At 45.3% G+C, this 24,153-nt stretch overlaps 1 protein-coding gene across 1 annotated transcript in view; it reads left to right on the top strand.

The window, feature by feature from the left end:
* GPHN (gephyrin) overlaps positions 1–24,153 on the top strand; it is a 406,541-nt gene that overhangs the window by 373,830 nt on the left and 8,558 nt on the right. Inside the window, exons 20-24 of the mRNA XM_015413285.1 lie at positions 4,771–4,858; positions 10,862–10,935; positions 17,973–18,037; positions 18,850–18,953; positions 21,431–21,527. Coding sequence (XP_015268771.1) covers positions 4,771–4,858; positions 10,862–10,935; positions 17,973–18,037; positions 18,850–18,953; positions 21,431–21,527 — 428 coding nt within the window. The remainder of the gene's footprint in view (positions 1–4,770; positions 4,859–10,861; positions 10,936–17,972; positions 18,038–18,849; positions 18,954–21,430; positions 21,528–24,153) is intronic.

Raw genomic sequence — 24,153 nt, 5'->3', positions numbered from 1 at the left:
CTTCCATACAAAATTCCTTAGTTTGGTTTCTATTTTTTTTTCCTTTGGCTGAACAAACGCTATTGCCTGTACTCAGCTGGTTCTTAAACTTCTTTGTATGGAGAACCATTATTTCAGTTTGTTTTATGAATCACCCCTTTTGTTTATTTTAGTGAAAGGGTATCTGAAAGTCTTCTGAATTAAACACATATTAGTTAAAAACATAATGTGACATTACAGTATCATGCTGTTTGTTGCTCTGTCCCTACCACAAAAGATACAAAGGCCAGTCAGTCTGAGCTCTGTCCCAGGGAAGATACTGGAGCAGATTTTAAAAGGATCAGTCTGTGAGCATCTGAAGGACAATTTGATAATCCGGGGAAGTCAGCATGGATTTGTCCCCAACATGTCCTGCCAGACCAACCTCATTTCCTTCTTTGATCGAGTGATGAGTTTACTGGATTAAGGGAATGCTGTTGATGTTGTTTTCCTGGATTTCAGTAAAGCTTTTGACAGGGTTCCCTATGATGTTCTGATGGGTAAACTAGAGGACTGTGGACTGGACTCTAGGATAGTTAGGTGGATAGGGAACTGGTTGGAGAACTGCACTCAAAGAGTATTTGTCAATGGCATTTCATCTGAACGGAGGGAGGTGTCCAGTGGGGTGCCACAGGGCTTGGTTCTGGGCCTAGTACTTTTCAATATTTTTATAAATGATCTGGATGAGGATGTGGAGGGGCTACTTATTAAATTTGCAGATAATACCAAATTGGGAGGAACAGCAAATACAATAGAAGATATAGAATTCAACGAGATCTGAACATGCTGGAAAAGTGGGCATATGTGAACAAGATGCGAATTAACAAGGATAAGTGCCGAGTTCTACATCTGGGTAACAAAAATGAGGAACATGCATACTGGATGGGGGCATGCTTCTAGACAGCACTATGTGTGAACAAGATCTTGGGGCACAGATGGACTGTAAGTTAAATACAAGCAGCCAGTGTGATGCGGTGACGAAAAGGCTACTGCGATCTTGGGGTGTATCAAGAGAGGCATAACATCCAAATCACAACATATGATAGTCCCGCTGTACACTGCATTGGTCCGGCCATACCTGGAGTATAGTATCTTCTATCTTTTATCTACTTCTCCTATTTATTTATCTCCGGCTACAACAAATTTAATGAGTAGTGCCCCTACCCCCTCACTTTGGTGTAGTGGTTTGGCAGCCATTCAACAGGTGCAGCTTTGAAAACACAGATCACCTTTGAATGGGGTCAAAACAGCAGACATGCAAAACCTTCACTATCTTTCTAAAGGGGGGGTGGCTCCCTCCTAGCTTTTAAACTGTAAAGTGACTTTTCCTCCTTCCCATTTTAAGGAAGAGAAGGGCTAAGGGTTTAAATACAAGCCATCTCTTACATTTAAAAAATAATAAAAATACATCCTTCCTCCTGGGAATTCGGGGTAAATCAACCTCCATGTTGTCCTCACAACAAGCCTGCAACGTAGGTCAGAACAAGAGTGGCTAGCTTAAGATAACAAGGTATTTGAATAAGTGTGCATGCACACGAAAGTTTGTACCCAGAATAACACTTTGCTGGTCTTAGAGGTGCCTGGGAACTCAAACTCTGTTATTCAAGATAACCAAGTTAACTTCATGCCATGGCCGAGAAGAAATCAGAGTCCAGTTCTCCCCAGTCGGTCTAACCACTGAACCACATGCCCTGGAAAGAGCTGAGCTGCTTCTCTAGCCCAGCGTGATCCTGTCTCCAACAGGGGCCGACCTGGCCTCTCTGGGCGGCAAGCCCTGGCAGGCACCTCCGCCCCCGGTTTGAACATCTGGCATTCAAAGGTGCACCTTGCCTCCGACCAGCCAGTTCATGAGCCCCACTTTGCAGCTCTTGATGAGCACGATCCGCGGCATGTTGTACCCAAAGAGGAAGCTGTACAGGGCTCCGCAGAAGCCCCCGGTCGCAGCCATGGCTTCCCCTACTGGTGGTAGTGGCGGTCCGAAGGCTCCCTCCTCCTCGCCCAGGAAGAAGAGGCCGGAGTCAGCAGCGAGCAAGACACATCCTCCGCTTCCTGCTCCCATCCCAGATGGCCCACGAGGGGAGTTTTAAAGGGGGCGGGTCCGGAGCCTGCAGCGCTGCTTCTTTGCAAGCGCCTCCCGCCCTCCGAGAAGCTGCTTCGCCCAGGGATGGAACGCGCCCGGTGGGGGGAGAGGGAGAGCCACACCTCCCGGCCAGTTCCTCCAGCTTTCCCTTTCTCTGGCTGTCGTCATTACAATGCAATGCAGAGTTTTAAAGGAGAAAACAGAACAAAGTATGAGTCCAGGGGCACCTTTAAGACCAACATGTGCCCGCCCCCTGGGCTCCTTACTGGGGGAGTGTCGCTCCGGTGAGCTCCTGGAGGAAATGAGGCCTGGGAGAGACCATTTTGAAACCCTGCTATAAGGCAAATTCTAATAAAGGTGGGAAGAATTTAATATGTTGGAATGGATTTTAAAGCCATATCTAACTTTAGAATTTCATTCTTTTTGATGTCCACATGCACATTTAAATACCCTTCATACTTTACCTATATGCATACATTTTTAGCCATTCTTTCTCTATTATGTTTTTATCCTGCCCTTCCTCCAAGGAGCTCAGGGGAGCATTCCCCTTCTGTATTTTATCTCACAATAACCCTGTGAGGTACATTAGGCTAAGAGTCAGTGAGTGGCCCAGGATCACCCAGCAACATTCATGGCTGAGTAGGATATGAGCTTGGATCATAGTCTGCCACTGTAACCACTATACCATGCTTTTAACTCAAGTAACATCAGTAAAGTTAACTATGTGTTAATTCATAATTTCATATATCACATTATCTACACTTTCTTATGTGATTTCCTGTAAAATTGCAACTTGTCATAATATATTATGTTGTATTCCAGACAGGGTTGCCAAGTCCCCCCAGGGGTGGGGAAACCCCCGCCCGAGAGGCCCATTCCCCGCGGGTGGGGATTGGGCCACCAGGGGGGAACCCACCCCCAAAGCGCGCAATGTGCCTGGCGTGAACGCGTCACCTGGGGGTGACGTAATCACGTCGGGCACGTTGCGGGGGGACGCTCTATCATCCGAGGGAAAATTCTATGTTTTCCCCTCGGATGATTGCGGTCGCGCCCCCCAATGTGCCCGACGCAATTATGTCATTTCTGGGTGAGGTGATTGCGGTGCGCGTGCTTTGTGCGCGCACCAGGAGACTCCAGGAGATGTCCAGGTCTCCCCCCGCTATTCCCGAGGTAGGATTTGGCAACCCTAATTCAACCCTAATTCCAGACGTGTTTAAATACTCTTCCCCTGACCCTAATGAATCCCACCACCTGAATATTTTTAGTCTAAAAAAGTGATCATGGATTTAAAAGGTATTGCACCCTAGACTGGTTGGAGACCAGGAATTACAGCTGGTTATACTCCTCATTTATTAATATCCCCACACCCAAATCTCTTCCTCTAGGATACGAACATATACAGAGGCTCTAGAAGACCATTTCCTTTCCCTCTCTGCTTTTCCCCTGTAAGATATGTGCCACTGCCATCAACAGTGGCTCCTCAGTGGCAGTAAACATATTCAGTACTTATCAGGCTGGTTTGTGGGAGATCCTTTAAATATTTTTTTGCATACTTTTGGAGTCCCCAAAATACAAATAAATCTTGTCTTTATCTGTGGGCAGTCCCATTTTGCTGCTCTGCTAGGAGGCCCTAGACCAGTGATGGCGAACCTTTTAGAGACTGAGTGCCCAAACTGCGACCCAAAACCCACTTATTTATTGCAAAGTGCCAACACGGCAATTTAACCTGAATACTGAGTTTTACTTTAGAAAAAACAACTCATACATTAACTTAAGATGATCCAAACAAAGTAAGGAGAGCAATCCCAAATGCTTTCGTTTACTTAAAATTATTTGGCAGAGAATTCGACACTTTAATGATGGTCTGGGCCTGGCTGGGGCGATGGCACGTGTGCCCACAGGGAGGGCTCTGAGTGCCACCTCTGGCACCCGTGCCATAGGTTCGCCACCACTGCCCTAGACCATTAATGTTGTTATTAGCAGGAGTTAATGTATTTAATGTATTAGCTAACAAAGGCAAAAACATTTTGCAAGCCATAGACAGCCAAGACTGCCAACTGTAGCTTGGAGTCCCTCTGGGATATAAATGTGAGCCCACCAGTACCCACATGTTCTGGAAGACAATGCAAATTTAATTTTGTCTTCTCTCATTATTCATTTATATTTATAACAGCAGGCACTAGGTTTTAGCCAATCATCCCACTCAGCTAAGGATGCCATGTTCTGTTGGCAGAAAGTGTGTCCTGCTGATGGAGGAAGGTCTTTCATGAGTGGGCCCTGCCTTGCATAAATGACATGCACCATCCTTAGCACAGTAGGGAGGTTGGATACAACCCACAATGCTCAAGCAATTTGTTATCTTTTGTTGTTTATAATGAATTGTTGAGAATAACTTTATCCAGTAGTCCATCAGTCTAAAATACTTGTAATATGATATATGAAATTATACCTATGTTGCTGTATTTCGCATACTATATACTAAAGAGATTCCCAATGCATTAAGATAATGTTTGCTGTTTACAAAAGAAAGAGCCTCACTAGTAGAATTTCTTGTTAGTCTTTTTCTTGAATAATATGTTTTGTCTATTTAGAGCTTTTTAAGAGTTACGTTTGAGTTTTTTAGCAGATACGTATTTATTTTTTCTTAACTTGTTGTTGTTGTTTTTTTGCAGCCCAGATGATTTACTTAATGCCTTGAATGAGGGAATCAGCCGTGCTGATGTCATCATCACATCAGGGGGTGTGTCCATGGGGGAAAAGGTACATGTATAGAACTGTGTTGGGTTAAAATGGGGAGGAATGCAGCAAGGACAAGCCTGAGATGGGAATGAAACACATTAAGGAATGGTACATTCCAGTGAGGGAAGATTGGGATCAGGTCTAAATTGGCTCACCAACATGTTATTTATTTTTTTTATTTTACGATTTATACCCCGCTGTACCCCGCCAAAGCAAGCTTAGGGCGGCTTACACAAGATAAAATACCAATCAACAATCAAAGTTTCATAAAATATTTAAAACCAGTTCATTAAAACAATACAATGTTAAAGTGCTAGCAATATTCTTATGATGTTGTACGATGGCATTACCACGTGAGTGCATAACATAGTTGTTTCAGCATTCCATCTCGCTGTCCATCCTCAGGTATAATCGGCGCACCTAGGCTCTCAGTTATTAATGGTGGTGGCAGCTCCTAGTTGAAAGCCTGGTGGAAGAGCTCCATCTTGCAGGCCCTGTGGAACTGTCAAAGGTCCCGGAGGGCCCTGATCTCTTCGAGTATGGAGCCGCCACCAAGAAGGCCCTGGCTCTGGTTCCAACCAGGCTAGCGCCCTTAGGGCCTGGTAGGGCCAAACGGTTTTGTGACCCTGACCGTAGTGCTCTCTGAGTGACTTCAATGTCTGACTGATAGTCCTGGGTGACTTCAGTGTCCATGCTGACAATGTGACCACCCCACAGGCAGTGGACTTGGTGTCATCCATGGGGGCACTATGTCTCTCCCAATATGTAACGGCCCCCACTCACCAAGTCGGTCACACACTTGATTTGATCTTTGCAGCGGAGGTTAAAGTGGACCGGATTACTGCTACGGTAGTTCCATGGTCGGACCACCATGCCCTGAGGACCCACGTGAATGTTTCACCCCAACCCTATTTGGATGGTGAGCGTATTTTAGCTCGCCCACGGAGCCAGATGGACCCTTTGCGGCTTCAGATGGCCCTGCGGGATCCAATGCTCCCTGACCCCTAGTTGGATGAGCTAGTTGAGGATTGGCATGGCCGACTCTCGGCAGCCATCGACGAGATTTCTCCCAGATGCCCTCTGTGCCCTCGCTCTAGGCTGACTCCTTGGTTTACCCAGGAGCTGAGGCTGATGTAGCGAAGGCTTAGACGGATAGAGAGACAGTGGTGGTGTGCTTGTGACGAAGCAACAAGAGCATCCTATAGGACGTTTATGAGATCCTATGAGATGACAGTCAATGCTAAGTTCATGGCTGCAATACTCTCTCATACTCTGACTTCATCTGTTCTATGTTCCCTCCATTATACTACGGGTAGTTTTTGGTTTGTTATGTCTTATGTTATGAATATGTAATGAGTATGTTGAAAACTTCTGGTTCTGCTTGTACCCTTCCCACAATTCAACAAAATTCAATAAAAAAAATTTTAAAAAATGAGATGGCAGTCAAAGCCGCGAAGAGGGAGGTCTACGCAGCCACGATTGTGTCTGCAAGCTCACGCCCAGCCCAATTGTATAGAACGATTCGGTCTTTAACAGTTCTGCCACAGGGCAAACTAAACACTAGGGAATTGGACATTGGCTGTGAGGCTTTTGTGAGCTACTTTGCAGATAAAGGCTTGTTGCTCTTCCGTGACCTTCCCACCACAGTTGAGACAGTGAGCGAACTTGAGGCTCCATGCAAGTCTTCTAGTCCGATATTGGATTATTTCGGTCTCCTCAGCCTAGAGGAAGTTGATAGATTGCTCTCAGTACACCCAACCACATGCAGCCTTGATCTGTGCCCTTCATGGCTCATTAAAGTAGGCCATGAGGGGTTTCGAGGTACCCTCAGGGATATTATTAACAAGTCCCTCTCCGAGGGGCTGTTCCCAAGGGCTCTCAAGGAAGAGATGGTCCGCCCTCTCCTAAAAATACCCATCCTTGGATCCGGCCAAATTGGCAAACTATTGGTTGGTTTCCAATTTGCCCTATTTGAGAGGGGGGCTGGCGATACAGTTGCAGAACTTTCTGGATAACACTTCCATGCTAGAGCCTTTCCAGTCTGGCTTCTGCCCAGGCCATGGGATGGAGATGGCACTGGTTGCCCTCACAGATTACCTCCGGAGGCATCTAGATTGGGGCGAGATGGCGGTGCTGCTGTTGTTGGACCTGTCGGCGGCATTCGACACAGTTGACCATCAGCTCCTGACCCACCACCTTGCCGACATGGGGATTCAGGAGCTTGCTTTGGGAGTGTTCCTGGATGCCTCCTTAACAATGGAGGCCCAGGTAGCCACTGCCAAGATAGCCTTCTGCTATCTCCAGCTGATTAGGCAATTGGTTCCCTTCCCCGAATGCAATGATTTGGCAACAGTGATCCACGCAATGGTCACCTCAAGGTTGTACTCCTGCAATGCTCTCTACATGGGGCTCCCCTTGGTGCAACTCTGGAAGCTGCAGCTGGTGCAAAATGCAGCAGCCAGGCTGTTGATGGGTCTCCCTATGCGAGAGCACATCCAGCCTGCACTGAAGGCATTGCACTGGCTGCCAATAGCATACCGGATTCACTTCAAGGTGCTGGTTTTGACCTTTAAAGCCCTTTATAGTCATGGACCTACCCACCTAAGGGACCGCCTTTCCCCACATGTTCCCTAGAGAGCACTACGGTCGGGGTCGCAAAATTGTCCGGCCCCCTGGTCCTAGGAGCGCCGGGCCGGTGTCAACCAGGACCGGGCCTTTTTCTGTGGCAGCTCCAACTTGGTGGAATGAGCTTCCGGGCAAGATCAGGGCCCTGCGGTACCTTTCACAGTTCCACAGGGTGGCAAAAACAGAGCTCTTTCGCCAGGCATTTAGGTAAGGAGCTGTGTTATCATCTATGCCCCGTGCCAATTCTATTTCCAGCCTGAGACCACCGGTAGTGGATGTACCACTGAATGCACTTTACCACAGCTATACCACCATCGTTATGTTAATGGTTTTAATAACTTTTGTATATTTTATATGGACATTTATATTGTTGTCTTGTCTATTGTTTCTTATGTAAGCCGCCCTGAGCCTGCCTCGGCAGGGAGGGCGGGGTAAAAATCAAATAAATAAATAAATAAATGGGGAAAGGCGGTCCCTCAGGTAAGTTGGACCCTGGCCATAAAGGGCTTTAAAGGTAAGAACCAGCACCCTGAAGCTAATCTGGTGTACTATCAGCAGCCAGTGCAACGCCTTCAGGGCAGGCTGGATGTGCTCCCTCACAGGGAGACCCATCAGAAGCCTAGCCGCATTTTGCACTAGCTGCAGCTTCCAGATCTGCAACAAGGGCAGCCCCATGTAGAGAGCTTTACAGTAGTCTAATCTCGAGGTGACCATTGCATGGATCACTGTTGCTAAATCGTTCTGTTCGAGGAAGGGAACCAACTGCCTAATCAGCTGAAGATGGTAAAAGGCCAACTTGGGAGTGGCTGCTACCTGGCCCTCCATTGTTAAGGAGGCATCTAGGAGCACTCTCAGACTCCTAACCTCCGGCACTGGCATGAGTGGTGCCCCATCGAAGGTCGGGAGTGGGATCCCTACCCTCAGACTGCTCCAACTCAGGCACAGGACCTCCGTCTTCGTTGGATTCAATTTCAACCGGCTCAGCCTAAGCTAACCAACTACAGCTTGTAACGCCCAACCTAGGTCTTCCAGTTTGGAGTCAGACTGGCCATCCAACACCTGATAGAGCTGGGTGTCATCCGCATATTGGTGAGAACCCAGCCCATGCCTCCAGGTAATCTGGGCAAGAGGGCGCATATAGATGTTAAAAAGCATCAGGAACAGCACTGCCCCTTGAGGCACTCCACATTCCAATGGGTGCCTTCAGGATAGCTGATCCCCCAGCGCCACTCTTTGTCCCTGATCTTGGAGAAAGGAAGTGAGCCACTGCAAGGCTAGTCCCTGAACTGCTGCATTGACGAGGCAGTGGACCAGTAACTGATGGTCGACCATCAGCCGACCACAGCCGACAGGTCTAACAACAGCACCACCAAACTGCCCCGATCCAGATGCCTCCGGAGATCATATGTGAGGGTGACCAGTGCTGTCTCTGTCCAAAGGGCCAGGTGAAAACCAGACTGGAAGGGATCTAAAATGGAAGTGTCATCCAAGAAGCTCTGTAGCTGGTTTGCCACAGCCCTCTCTATTATTTTGCCCAAATAGGGCAAATTGGAAACCAGCTGATAATTGGCTAATATGGTCGGATCCAGAGATGGCTTCTTCATGAGAGGACGCACCAACGCATCCTTGAGCACCCCAGGAAAGAGACCCTCAGTGAGGGACTTCTTGATAATTTCCCTCAGGGCATCACATAACCCATCGTAGCCAGCTTTAATTAGCCATGATGGGCACGGATCAAGGCAGCATGTGGTTGGGCGTACCGCTAAGAGCACTTTGTCAACTTCCTCCAGGCTGAGCGGACTGAAATAATCCATAATCTGAATCGAAGACGTGCATGGAGCCTCAAGTTCGCTCACTGTATCAACTGTGACGGGCAGATCGCAGCGGAGCCACACATTAATTTTTTTCAGTTCTGTTTTGAATAAAGAGTCTTGTTGCACATTAATTACTAACAAATTCATTGCAGCATAAGTTTTCATGGCAAGAGTACACTTCATCAAACACAAGTCAAAGCAGTGAGTTGATGTTGTTAGGTTCCTGACTATACTGGGTCATTGAAGCTAAAATGTTCTGTTTTTCCAAGTGGGGTTGTCTCACTGCTGCAAAGCTCCTCTGAAACCCCATCCCATTCTATTAGGTTGGAAACTGTCTTTTGTACTACTTGTAGGAATATTTCACAGGGGATAAAATGTGCTAGTATTTCAGCAGCCATTTTGAAAGGCCTTTGAAGAACTGTCTGTCTTATATTTAATAGTGCAGAACAGTTATCACAGGTAATTTATGGATACCTTTACCTTACCTTAAAGGATGGTGATAATTTTATACAATATTTTCAGTTGTCAAAACATAGAATCATAGGTTCATAGAGTTGGAAGGGACCTCCAGGGTCATCTAGTCCAACCCCCTGCACAACACAGGAGGACGTCCTTCTTCACCCAAAGAGTGATTAACACTTGGAATTCACTGCCACAGGAAGTGGTGGTGGCTACAAGCATGGACGGCTTCAAAAGGGAATTAGATAAGCATATGGAGCAGAGGTCCATCAGTGGCTATTAGCCACAAGGTATAGATAGGGACTCTGGGGCAAGTGATGCTCTGTCATCTTGGTGCTTGGGGGGGTCAACAGTGGGAGGGCTTCTAATGTCCTGGCCCCACTGGTGGACCTCCTGATGGCACTGGTATTTCTGGCCACTGTGTGATACAGAGTGTTGGACTGGATGGGCCTTTGGCCTGATCCAACATTGGCATCTCTTATGTTCTTATGACCCCTGTTCCTTGACCAGAAGATGATCCAAAATATTCCAGGATCCCTGGCCAAACTGGCCTGCGGAAAAATTGCTTCCTGATCCCAAAGTGGAAATTGGCATTTCCCTGGGCATGTAAGAAAAGGCCACAAGAACTAAGCACTGATGCAACCCTTCCTGTCCTCCCTCTCATGATCTGCCTAAGTTCACAGAATCAGCATACATGATAAAAGTAATCCTTACATAGCCTTATAAGGCAAACCTTTGTTACTAACTCCATGCATCTGACAAAGAGAGTTGTGCTTCTCGAAAGCTTATGCTACAATATAGTTTGTTAGTCTTAAAGGTGCTAGTGGGCTTTTTACTATTTTGCAGCAACAGACTAACACGGCGAACTCCTCTGGATTTCTTACTAACCTGTTATTGCACAAGGAGCTGAGAATGTGCTTTGCTTAAGGCCACACAGTGAGTGCATGGCAGATATGAGATTTGAATCACAGTTCATTCCCTTAGTCACTATGCTACACTAGCTCCAGTAGAAGTTGACTTGCATTGCACACTGTATTTATAACACTTAGGACTGGTCAGGGCTTCATTCCACAGTTCTTGGGAGTAGTGAACCATTTTTAAAGCTCTCTTTGTTTTTTTAAAACAGGACTATCTTAAACAGGTGCTGGACATTGATCTTCATGCTCAGATTCACTTTGGCAGGGTTTTCATGAAACCAGGGTAAGACATATTTTCACAGTCATTGTTGGTCTTAGATATACCATAAAACAGTGTGGGAACATTTTATATTGATATAGACATTTTACAGGGTTCCCTACAGTTACATATTGCTAAGTATAGAATAGAGGATGCTGTGGTGTAAATCTGCTGAGCTGTTTCTTTGATTATAAATATTATTTCAGATATTAGACTAAAATTGTCACTGGTTTATTTAAACTCCTGGCCATCCTTGAGTATTTATTTATTTTGTTTAGACTTTTATTCCACCCTCCCCACCAATGGGCTCAGGACAGATCACAACAACAATCTTATATATATAATTCTCTTGACGTGTTGGCCATTTCCAGCTCTCCCATTGGCTATTCTGTGTGATCCATCAGCCATTGGCCCATCAACCGCCACTCAAGAGTAATCACGTGCCATTGGCTGGGTGTTGGGTCCGCTCCTCTTCCCCACCCAGTGCTACCTCAGCCACTGTTCCCTGTCAGAATAACTGCCAAATAGCTGTCTCTCTTGATGAAGACACTTCTCTTGCTTGGCTGCTGTGGGACTAACTTTTCCCTCAGTGGCTGTTGCTAGGCAACCAAGCTTGGTTCTGTCAGTAAAAAGACAAAGGAATGAAGCCTTTTCCAGGCCTTTGTGGGGAACTCATTGGGACCAGTCCTGACTAGGGTTGCCAGCTCCAGGTTGGGAAATTCCAGGAGATTTTGTACTGAAGTCTATGGAAGCCAGGGTTTGGGGAGGGGAGAGGCAGCTGAATAGAATGCAGTAGAGTCCACCCTCAAAAGTGGTTATTTTCTCCAGGGGGAGAGAGAGATCTTTTGTCTGGAGTTTAGTTGTGATACCAGGTGATACTACAGCCAGTGTGGCGTAGCAGTTAGCACTTCAGAGCAGGTTCTTCCAGGCCCAGGTTCTTGCTGTGGAAGCTGATTGGGTGATTTTGGACTAGTCACAGACTTGCAGCGTAACCCTCTCCCCGCCCACTGCCAGCTTGGCCACTTTCCTGTTAGAATAAACTGTGAAAATGGCTGTCTCTCCTGCTTGGCTCCGCCATGGCTGGCTGGCTACTGAGGTGGGCCAACAGCCGTCAAACCATTCTCTTCAACCCCCTGCTGTGTGGCTGACTTTCCCCTAGGGCTGCCAATTTCCAGGTGGGACCTGGAGATCTCCCACTGTTACAATTGATCTCCAGATGACAGAGATCAGTTCCCCTAGAGAAAATGGCTGCTTTGGAGGGTAGACCCTATGGCATTATACTCTGCTGAGTCCTTCCCCTCCCCAAACGCTACCCTCCACAGGATCTGCCCCCCAAATCTCCAGGTGTTTCCCTACTCAGAGCTGGCAACCCTACTTTCCCCTCAGTGGCTGTTGCTAGGCGATCAAGCTTGGTTCTGTCAGTAAAAGGCAGGGGGGAGGAGACCCTTTCTACGCCTATTTTGGCCTTTGGGAGAAAACTCATTGGGGTCAGTCCTGACCAATGCTCCATCTAAGCTGCGGAGTCTTGTGAGCAAAAATTCTACTTTGTGAGCTACTGGCATTAAAGTTGTAAGCGAGCAATTTGGCTACTGCTACTGCATAAATTAGTTTGCTCTGGAGCCATCCTTCCTGAGCTAAGACAAAAATGTGTGAGCTGGAGGCTAAAAAACTGTGAGCTAGCTCACATTAACTCACCTTCGAGGGAACACTGGTCCTGACTAGGGTTGCCAGCTCCAGCTCCAGGCTGGGAAATTCCTGGCGATTTTATGGTAGAGTCTATGGAAGCCAGAGTTTAGAAAGGGGAACGGCCTCTGCTGAACAGAATGCCATAGAGCCCACCTCCAAAGCAGTTATTTTCTCCAGGGGGAGAGAGAGATCTGTTGTCTGGAATTCAGTTATGAATGTGGTATAGCTGTTAGCACTTCAGAGCAGGGTCTGCCAGACCTAGGTTCTTTATGTGGAAGCTGAGTGGGTGATTTTGGACCAGTCACAGACTTTCAGCCTAACCTACCTCACAGAGTTGTTGTGCAAGTCAAAAGGGGGAGAGGAGAATGATGTAAGCTGCTTTGGTCCCCATTGCAGAGAAAGACTGTACTTTTCCTCCTGGGGCACATTGTTGCTAATCTCCAGGTGGGGAGGGGGGAGGAGATGGAAAGCTGAAGTCAGAGGGGCAGATAAATGTAGGTTGATGGTTGGATGGGAAGGAGATAAGGTTACCAACTCCCAGTTGGGAAATTCCTGGAGATTTGAGGGGTGGAGCCTGGAGAGGGTGAGGTTTGAGGGGTGGGACCTCAGGTAGGAACAATGCCATAGACTCCACCCTCCAAACTAGCCATTTCTTCCTGGGCAACCATTGTTGCCAATCTCCAGAGGAGAGCTGGAGATCACTCAGAATTACAACTGCTCTCCAGGAGGGAGGGCAGAAGCCAACTGAAGTCAGAGGGGCAGATAATGGTAGGTTGATGGCTAGCTGAGAAGAAGATGTGGTTGTCAACTCCAGGTTGGGAAATTCCTGGAGATTTGAGGGGTGGAGCCTGGAGAGGGTGAGGTTTGAGAAGGGGTTGGACCTCAGACAGGTACAATGCCATAGACCCCACCCTCCAAACCAACCATTTCCTCCTGGGGAACTATTGTTGCCAATCTCCGGGGAGGGCTGGAGATCACTCAAAATTAGAACTGTAGCACTATCAATTAAAGTGCAATAGTCTCAGAAGCTGGAGCCTCTAGGCTACTAAAAATCCGCTCAGTCTGGGCCACATAGAGATGGAGAGCTTCCGCAAGAGAGGCCACCTTGATTAGACATCCTCCACCTCATCCAAAGGCCTGGCAGAACAGCTCCATTTTAGAGGCCCTGTGGAACGGTAAAAGAAGGTCCCGCAGGGCCCTGATCTCAAGTGGGAGCATGTTTCACCAGGCCGGGGCCAGGGCAGAGAATGCCCTGGCCCTAGTCGAGGCTAAGCGGACATCCTTTGGGCTGGGGACAACCAACAGATTTGGTCGGCCAAGCGCAGGGCTCTCTGGGGCACATATGGGGAGAGGCGGTCCCTCAAATATGTCAGTCTCAGGCCGTGCAGGGCTTTGAAGGTCAGTACCAACACCTTGAAATTGATCCAGTACTCAATTGGTAGCCAGTGCAATTGGTGTAGCACCAGCCAAATGCATGCCTGCACAGGTGATGCAATCAGCAGGTGCGCCACTGCATTTTGCACTAGCTTGAGTTTCCGGATGAGCCTCAGGGGCAAGCCTGTATAAAGTGAATTACAGTAATTAAGCCTGGAAGTGACCATTGCATGGGACACTGTAGTCAAGTCCTGGGGAGAGAGGTAGGGTACCAGTTGCCTGATCTGCCGAATTTGATAGAAGGCCAACTTGGCAACTATGGTGACCTGGACCTCCATAGAAAGTGAGGCATCCAAGATCATCCCCAAGCTCTTTACCTTCTGGGCCAGCACAAGTGATGTGCCATCCAAGGTTGGAAGCCTGATTACCAACTCAAACACACACACACACCGGCTAAGGTACAGGACCTCCATCTTCGCTGGATTAAGTTTCAACCGGCTCTGCAGCAACCACCCAGCCACAGCCTCCAGTGCCCTAGCCAAGTCCTCTGAGGCAGAGTCTAGGCAACTGTCCAACAACAGATAGAGCTGGGTGTCATCCACCTATTGGTGACAGCCCAGGCCAAACGCCCAGACCAACTGGGTGAGGGGGTGCATGTAGATGTTAAACAGTATTGGCGAGAGTATCACCCCCTGCAGCACTCCACATTCAAGTGGATATCATGGGAAGATCTGCTTGCTGAACACCACCCTCTGTCCTCAACCACAGAGAAAGGAGGAAAACCATTGTAAAACCATTGTAAGGCAGTCCCCGAACTCCTGTGTCGGTGAGGCAGTGGATCATAAGATCATAGTCAACCATAACAAACACTGCTATTAGATCGAGAAAATCAAAAATATGTTTTTAAAAAGTGTTCCCATAGAAAGGAGTTTGTTTACAAGGAATGCTTATTTTTAGGTTTGAGAAGAGCATAAGTGCATCCCTAGCACAAGTTAAAAATTAGCACTTGAAAAACATAATATGGTCTCTCAAGAACCTGGTCCCTTTAAGCAGTTTCTTGCTAAGTCCCAACCAGGGCTATTTTGGGGCAGGAACGCACAGGAACGGAGTTCCGGCTGGCTTCAGAGTTGGCCACACCCACTACAGCAAAGACCTCTGCGTGCGTGGCTACAGAGGGAAGGCCTGGAGACCCACCTCGGCGACTCCGAGGCCTCCCCATGCCTTCCCTGGCCTGTCCAAGGGCCGGCTTGCCCGGGCGCCCCACAGCCACAGGGCACCCGGGCAAGCCAAGGGAAGGCATGGGGTGTGGCCTAATATGCTAACGAGTCTCTGCTGTTGGGTGTGGCCTGTTATGCTAATGAGTTCCTGCTGGGCTTTTTCTACAATGGTACCAACAATGGTTCAAGCTGAGGCCTAGCTAAAAATCATGGAAGCTTCTCTCTCTGAGAACTTAGGCCAAGCTGCTTGTAGCTTCAAAGAGTCAGATAAAGGAGATGGGAGGCATCAGACCATTAAGCCTGGCAGGAGGGTACATTCCATCTTCTTAGTTGCCAAATTCATGGATGGGTGTTTGCTTAATTGAATTTGATGCAGCTGCAGACTGTCTGATCTAATTGGCAAACTCACCTGATTGACTGAATCACCTGGTTAGCAACATGCCTGATTGGTCATGTTACGTCATTTGCTATACTTGTGATTGGCCAACTAGAATTAGGCCAACATGGGTCATTGAGCATAAAAGAAAGATCTTTCATTCTAGTTTTGTCCTTTGTCTGGATTATATTGAACTTTGGGACACTTCTAGATTCTGGGTGGGTCATGTTGGTTGATTGGAGCCTGTCTTGGGTTTTGGACTTTGAAACCCTGTTAGACTCAGTCTTGCTGGGTAATATCTGGGTCTTGAACCAATGCTTCTAAATGGGCTTAGCTTAGATATATAGCTTTGATATTTTATCCTCACTGTTGACTGCTCTTTCATAATATATTCCTGAAAAATTTTATAATAAATCATTTACATTTTATGGTGCCCTTGCAGTTTGGGGGTTCAGTCTAAATCTAGTACTTTCGCAGGGGTGGTAAACGTGTGGCCTGTGGGCCAGATTCGGCCCACACAGGGCTCAAACCCAGCCCCTCCAAGCAACTTCCTTCTCCTGCTTCCTTTCCCAGGTCTGCTCCTGCAGGTGCACCCTAGCTTGCTTTTTTACCAGCTCTCCCAGTGGCTCTTTGCTTCCAGCTTCCTGTTTCCTGCCTCTTGCCGCCCTCCTTCCCCCCTCCCTTGCTGTCTCTCTCTCTCTCTCACACACACACACACACGAAGATAGAGCCTCGTGGCTTTTTTGTGCCAGAGAGATACAAACACAAGCCTGCCTGTCTGCCGCCCCTTCCTCTTCCTCTCTCTGTCACACACACCTTCTGCTTTCTTCTCTGGGGCTGCTCCTCCTCTTTTTGGGAGGAAGGGAGGGGAGAGAGAGAGAGAGAGAGAGAGAGAGAGAGAGCGAGGGGGCGCGAAGGAGCGCACATAAAAGACGTAACAAAATTGGAGTCCCAGATTTAAGACCAATGTTTTATTCCCGGTATAAGCTTTTGTGTGCAACCACGCTTCTAGGGAAGGAGGGAGGGAGGGAGGAGTCTTTTGACAAGCACAATGTACACTGAGGAAATTATTTTGGCTTATTCTGAAAAGTTGTTTTTTAAAAAAAATAATAATAATGATTGGATTTCTGTGTTCCTGTCTGGATTTATTTTCTTTCAAAAGACCCTGATTAGGAATTAGAAAACTTAGATTGGTCCTTATATCTTGGAGAATAGAGTGATTTCAGATGCCAAATGATAATAGCACACATTGGTAATGAGACAGGAAAACTAGCTCTCAATTCAGTCCAGGAGGATGCATTGTCTTGAACTTCATTATCAATAGCAATTCAGCAGTCTCTCTTTCTACTCTCCCTTTGAAATTCCTTTGTAAGAACACTGTTACTCTTAGGTCAGCAACTGAATGTTGTGGTTTCTAATGTCAGACTTATGTCTATTTATTCTCTGCATCCTCCTGGAGTGAATCCGCCTAGATGGAATTAAGACCTAGGTTTCCTGTCTCATTACCAATCCTGATATCCCCATGCCTACTTCCCTTCTGCATATCACACCTAATCCAATCTTGCCCGCTATTGCCATTCGGCATCTGAAATCATCTTTATAAAGTTTATATCTCTGGTACGTCATGTTACATTTTATAGCACACATGACCCAGCCCAACAAGGTGACATTTATGTCAGATCCGGCCCTCATAACAAATGAGTTCAACACCACAGGACTATAGCTACCAGAGTAATTGTTTCTGGAACTCACCTTGTAAATGTCCTACTTTACAGGGTTGATGTCTTTGTTCTTAGACCCAGGAGGCTCATTCCCTTGGTCTCTGGCTGATGAGGTAATAGTGGGCCTAGTCATGGCCATACCCTGAGGTGTGAGAACTTCAGCCTTTTGATTTTGGCTTGCTCAAACTTCCCTTTAAACAGGACTTTAGCTTTAAGGTCCTTTGACATGGTCTGTTTCTCAAAATTCTCCTTTGTTAGCTTCATTTAGGCAACCAGACCGATAATTCAAATCAAAGTAGAACTTCAGAACGGAGAAAATCTGCTCATTCCTAATTAAAAGGTGAAAATGTCTTAAATAGATTAAAATATTTAGAAGGTTCTTAACCATTGGAATATTGCAGTTTCCAATTGGCTGACATGTGAACAGAAATCCTAAAGAGTAAGTCTCATTGTTTCAATGCGGTGTACTTCTAAGTAGATATTCTTAGAATCAAGTGCCTTTGGGGACTATTATGGTCAGGATCCAATCATATGGTAATATGTTAGACTTGACAATGATTCCAAGGGTATAGAAATTGCCAGAAAAACAGAATATATACCAAATGTCAATATCTATATATTTTAGTAATACTACAAAACTTAATTAAAGATTATTTCATAGTTTTAACAATTGGTTTTTCTTCCTAGCTTGCCAACAACCTTTGCAACTTTGGATACTGATGGAGTAAGAAAAATAATATTTGCACTCCCAGGTAAGTCTTGCTAAAATGAAAAATATCATTGTTCTTGACAGATGCACAAAAAGTATAAAACAACACGGGAATCCCACAGAACTTGAGTATGGAAATGTAAATCTCCTTGATAATTTAACTGTGGACCCTGTGTACTGTTACATCTTCCATATGACCTGGTGGACATAGGTAAAGAATGTCTTCTGTTACACAAAGTGGGTGGCCGTGTTAGTCTGTCTGTAGCAGTAGAAAGGAGCAAGAGCCCAGTAGCACCTTAAAGACTGCTCACTTCTTCAGATACAGCTAGAATGTGAGTCCATCTGTCCTATATATTGAAAAGTGGATAGAATCAGGTGGACAGCCATGTTACCAACACGGTGTTGGTCTGAAGCAGCAGAACAAAGTTTGAGTCCAGTGGTACCTTTAAGACCAACAAAGTTTTATTCAAGGTATAAGCTTCCGTGTGCATGCACACTTCTTCATATACAATTAAATGCAAGTTACCAGTCCATACATATAGGTTGAGGGTGGGCAGCAAATTAGCATACAGCATAATGAAGATAATTAACAGATGCAAGGACCAAACAGGAATAACGAGATTAGGTTACCATTTGTTTGAGTTTAATTCTGGAGGAAAACATAGGAACTCACAAAAGCTCATACCCCACCACAAATTTTGTCAGTCTTTAGGGTGCTACTGGACCCTTTTGCTCTTTTATTACACAGTAGGATAATCTTGAAAGCTGCCATAGCAGTGTAATAGTTTTCTTTATCATTCCATAAATAATTCAGAATTGTTCATCTGTACACTGCTATTGTTTCTTGATCTCCAGGGAATCCTGTGTCAGCTGTTGTTACCTGCAATCTCTTTGTTGTCCCAGCACTGAGGAAAATGCAGGGAATCCTGGACCCTCGGCCCACTATTATAAAAGCCAGGGTAAGAGTTTTTAAACATAGAATCATAGAATCACAGAGTTGAAAGGGGCCGTATAGGCCATCTAGTTCAACCCCTGCTCAATGCAGGATCAGCCTAGAGCATTCCTGACAAGTGTTTGTCCAGCCACTGCTTAAAAGATTGCCAGTGAGGGGGAGCTCACCACCTCCACTGTTGCACAACACTTACTGTAAAAAAGTTTTTCCTAAGATCCAGCCGGTACCTTCCTGCCTTTAATTTAAACCCATTATTGTGAGTCCTATCTTCTGCTGCCAACAGCAACAGCTCCCTGACCTCCTCTAAGTGACAGCCCTTAAAATACTTCAGGAGAGCAATCATGCCCCCCTCAACCTCCTCTTCTCCAGACTAAACATTCCCAAGTCCCTCAGCCTTTCTTCATAGGGTTTGGTCCTAGGATGAGCCTCTGAGCTATTCCATCTACTCATGGGTTTTGCAGTACTAGAGAAATCTTCTATTAGCCTCAGAAACATCTTTGGCGTAAAATCCATTTCCCCCCCAGTTCTTCCATGAAATAAGCAAGGCTTACATTGCCTGATGAGAACGGCGGAAAACAGGAGGGCCTGGCGAGATCTTGTCCATGGGGTCGCGAAGAGTTGGACTCGGCTGTGCGACTGAACAACAACAACACATTGCCTGATATGCCTGCCTTTTCTCCTTCTTCAGTTCCAGTATGGAACTTCCCTTGTTTTATGCTCTCGATCCAAATTAGGAGCTCGCACAGCTGCTATTGGCCTTTTAAAATGCTAGAAAGATCTTATTCTGGATCTCCCAACATCTTATCTAGATAAGCCATACAAGTGGGATAGAAAAGAGATAGATTGTGGATATTCTGTGAGAAGAGTAAACATTTTAATTAGGTGTGATCATGTTTATTTCCATACCTTAAGAACATAAGAGCCCTGCTGGATCAGAGCAATTGTCCATCTAGTTCAGCATCCTGTCTCACACAGTTGCCAACCAGAAAGCCAAGGCCTTCCCCGATGTTGCCTCCTGGTTCTGCATTCAAGGGTTTAGTGCCTCTGAATGTGGAGGTTTCCCTCAATCATCTCACTCACCCCTTAGTAGCCATGGATAAAGTAATCCTTCTTGATTCTATCTAGTTGCTTTTTTAAAGCTGTTTATTCCTGTGGCCATCAGTAGAGGTGTTCAAAGGGGGAAAAAAATTGCTCTATTCAGATTCAGGTGTTTGGGATCCAAAAATATTCGGTATTCTCAAATATCCATGAATACCAGTATTGTATTGTACTAGTATTCAGGTTAATATTCGGGAAACCTAAGTGTATTCAGCTCCATTATACCTGCCTATGGGAACTATCCCCATAGGTTATAATGGAGAATCTCACACACGGAGTCATGCAGAGCTGACTTGGCAAGTGAAGTGATTTAAATTTTAAACCCCCTGCCCTCCCAGAGTTGGGCCATAGCTGCAGTGTGACTCTGGGAGGGGAGGCATTTAAACTTCCCTCCCCAACTTCAGGAGGGAAGGGAAGGCATTTAAACTTTAAACCCTTCCCTTCTCTCATGGAGTCAGGCCACAGCTGCAGCTGGAGTGTGGGAGGGAAGGCATTAAACTTTAAACCCCTTCCCTTCACTTGCTTCAGATGAATAAATATCCAAAAAATACCGATAAGGTATTTTTTTGGTATTTATTTGGCTCGGTATATATCAAACGCACACCCCTAGACATCACTACATACTCTGGCAGCAAATTTCACATTCTCTGTGTAAAGAAGTATTTCCTTTTGTCCATCGTAAATCTACTGCCCATCAACTTCATTGAATGCCCTTGAGTCCTAGCATTGTGGGAGAGGGAGAAAAAATTCTCTTTGTCAGCTCTCTCCATTCCATGTATAATTTTATAAAGCTTTTCAGTAGTCAAAGCAGTATGCCTTTCCTGTAAATCTGAGTCAACTACAGCATAACATTTTGCAGTTGTGGGATAGGTTTTGGGATGTTTTATGGCTATTTAAAGTCATTACTGTCCAGAGTCCTTTTAATCTTTGTTGTGGAATGGCCTACCTGAGGAGATCAGAAAGGCCCCCATACTTCTGTCATTCTGCAAACTATGTAAAACAAAACTATTCAGGAGGGTATTTTTATAAAAATAATGGGGTTATATTATAACAGTAAAGGTGCTTCAATAAAAGGGACAGATCTGTGGACTGTGCTACTGTGTACAGTACACAGTGTCTACAGTATATAGTATCTTCCTCCGTATTGTTTTTGTAGTTATATAATAACATTTCTGCATTGTATAACATGTCTAATATTCTGTGCTTTGTTTCAGGTTTCTGTAATCCTAGTCCTATCACATTGCTTATTACATATTTCATCCTATTGATTCATTGACTTACTCCTTATAATCTTCCTCGAATCCCAATGAGAAAGATGAAATATAAATAATGTAAAGAAATAACATGAAGGAAATTATATTTTATTTCTGTGTATGCTTTCTTCAGTTATCATGTGATGTGAAGTTGGACCCTCGTCCAGAATACCATCGGTGCATACTGACTTGGCATCACCAAGAACCACTGCCTTGGGCACAAAGTACAGGTTAGCCACAGAAGCTAGTTCTCTCTCTCTTTCTCTCTAGAACACGGGAAGAAAGAAGAAATACAAGTGACTTTCACTTATCATAATTAGTGTGAAACATTTGAAACAGAAAGTCATACATGTGAGATACATAAGCTTCCTTCCCCTACCTCCTTCCCATTATGGAGCTCATGCATTTCAGTAACTTTGGATAAAGCAAAAAAGAAGTAGTTTGTACTTCCTGTGTGTCCTCATTTTAAAACATTGGAAAACCCACTTACTTTGGACTATAGAAAATGTTCATATAAATTGGCAGGATTTTTTCCCTTAGATTTTTATATCACAGCTTAAGTTGTACTGTTTTTCCAGTTCAGAATTCTTTTTGCAACTGCTGTTTATTGGGAATCAGGTGGAAGTAAGTTGACAATGGGCATTCAATTGACTTTACCATCATCTTGCTTCAAGCAAGCATGGTTTTGTATAGCACATTTTATACGTGATTGATTAAATCTGAGACTTGGTGACAAACGTTACTTACAGAGAATGACGCGTAATAGAATCTGAGTATGAAGCAAAACCCATTCAATGAATGTTCCAAAAGAAAAATTTCTTGTCACTATGGCTGATGTCTATGACTTCCTGTCATCTCAATTTGAGATGCTCCAGAAAAAAAAGATAAAGGGACCCAAAACCTTAGGACAAAGCCTCCTTTCATTGATCCCAACAGGTCCCAACCAAAGAAAAGAAAAATCATAAATCATCCTTCATATATGTAGCCAACACTGTTTAGAAATTAGGCATGTTGTTTGCTCCTATGACTTATCTGTAATGGCTATCTCAGTATTTTACACTTGTAATAATTAGTTTTTTAGTAGTCAAAGCAGTATGCTATTCCTGCAGATGTGAATACCAGTGTTAACATTTGCATTTCCCAAGTAGTTTTTGGAATGTTTTTGTGGATGTTGAAGCTGATTTCTGTTTGGAATCCCTTTAGTATGAAGGAAATGACATTCGGATCTCCACTGTAAATTGATTAAGTAGACTATTGCTCTAAAACTCAAATAAACATTCCCCTCCTCTTACATTCAGTTAGCTTTCAGAGCATGTTTCTATTTTCCGTGTATTTTTAAAAGAATAAGCAGGCCCCATGTGCATCATTGCCTTCTCTTCACATGTCGCAGAGTGGAGCGAGGCCTTGCAGATTTACAACATTTTTTCTAGGTATATCTGCCACCTCCACTCTGGTTCTGGAGCTTTACTAGAGAGGGCCCAGAGCACCCTCCCTGGCCCCAGGCCAACCTCCTTTTTAGTCAGGGTGTCTCCTGACATATGGCCGAATTTGAGGCATGAGGAACCCAGGCAGAGTGGAGAGTGGAAAGGTGTATTAAACAAATACTGTAACTAGTAATAGGAGACAAGTTATAAAAATGGGGTAGAATTAATACAGGGCAAAACTCACAAAGAAAGAAGCTCACCAGAAATCAACAAAGCTCCCTGATGTAGCTACCTTACTTAAAATCCCTGCTCTGTTTCAATACCTGATCCAAGTAGGCCAGACTCACCCCACCATGGGGCAAGGGATCAACTGCTTCCAAGAGCAGCCTCACTGCTGCTCAGCTTCAGGGAGTGACCCCCTTTGATCTCTGTTCAGGCAAGGACTTCCAGGCCTCTCACTGTGGTGGGAGGCCTCCTGATAGCAGTCTCGTTTGCCCACTGCTGCTCTCAATGGAGGCACTGGTAGGATAATTTTTTTAAAAAACCTGGCTACATCATGATGACGTTACTTTTGGCGAAGGGGAAACCAGAAGTAACATATGGTAGCTCTAAGAATCACAAGAAATTCTGTGGTTTTACCAAAGATTTTCTGGTGATTCCTAGACCTATACTACATCACTTTGGGGTTCTCCCTGGAAGTGACATCATGACCTCCCCCATTTCCCTGCCTCAGCCCTCCTGCTGGTTGCCAGGCTTAGCAACCCTAGTGCAGGGCCTTATATGCTTTCTCTCCAGGCTCTACCTCCTCACCAGTAATTGGCTTATGCTTTTCCCTCCAATTTTCCTCAGCCCGATCATAAGCCTTGGGGGCTCTTGGGAACTGTAGGCCTATTGGAAAATTTATACAAAGGACTCAGGCTTTTGTGGAAGAGAGGGTTCCTTGAGGTCTGCAGGCCATACATTCTTCAGCTTGCGGCCCAGGATAGTGACAGCACATGTTCCAGTTTGAACTCATTTTTCTTTACTATAGTTGATCGAACTTGAGAGAACTGCCTTGACATTAATAATAATAACATAATATTTTATTGTTTGGGACAACAACAAAGACAAAATCCACAGATACTGTCTACCATTTCCTGTTCAAATATATATGACCCGCATGTGCATTATATTCCAGAGGAATCAAAGTCTGGAATACAAAGAAATTATTATTATCAGATAATAAGGACAAAATCCACATACATTAGATTGGGACCCCATTCTTTAGTTTAATCTGTCATATTACCACTAGGGATGGGCACAAACCTCGTCACGAACCTAATTTCGTGACGAAAATCACCTGGGTCGTGGTTTGCAAACTGAGGTTCATGCCATCTTGCCTCAGCGACCTTCCCACAACCCTCTACATAGTTATCAGGAGGTTTGTGTGGCT

Source organism: Gekko japonicus, unplaced genomic scaffold, assembly GCF_001447785.1.
Source record: "Gekko japonicus isolate JY-2015 unplaced genomic scaffold, Gekko_japonicus_V1.1 scaffold32, whole genome shotgun sequence".
NCBI classification, from domain to species: domain Eukaryota; kingdom Metazoa; phylum Chordata; class Lepidosauria; order Squamata; family Gekkonidae; genus Gekko; species Gekko japonicus.
The sequence above is the reverse complement of the archived record's forward strand: the minus strand, read 5'-3'. Positions and strand labels throughout refer to the sequence as shown.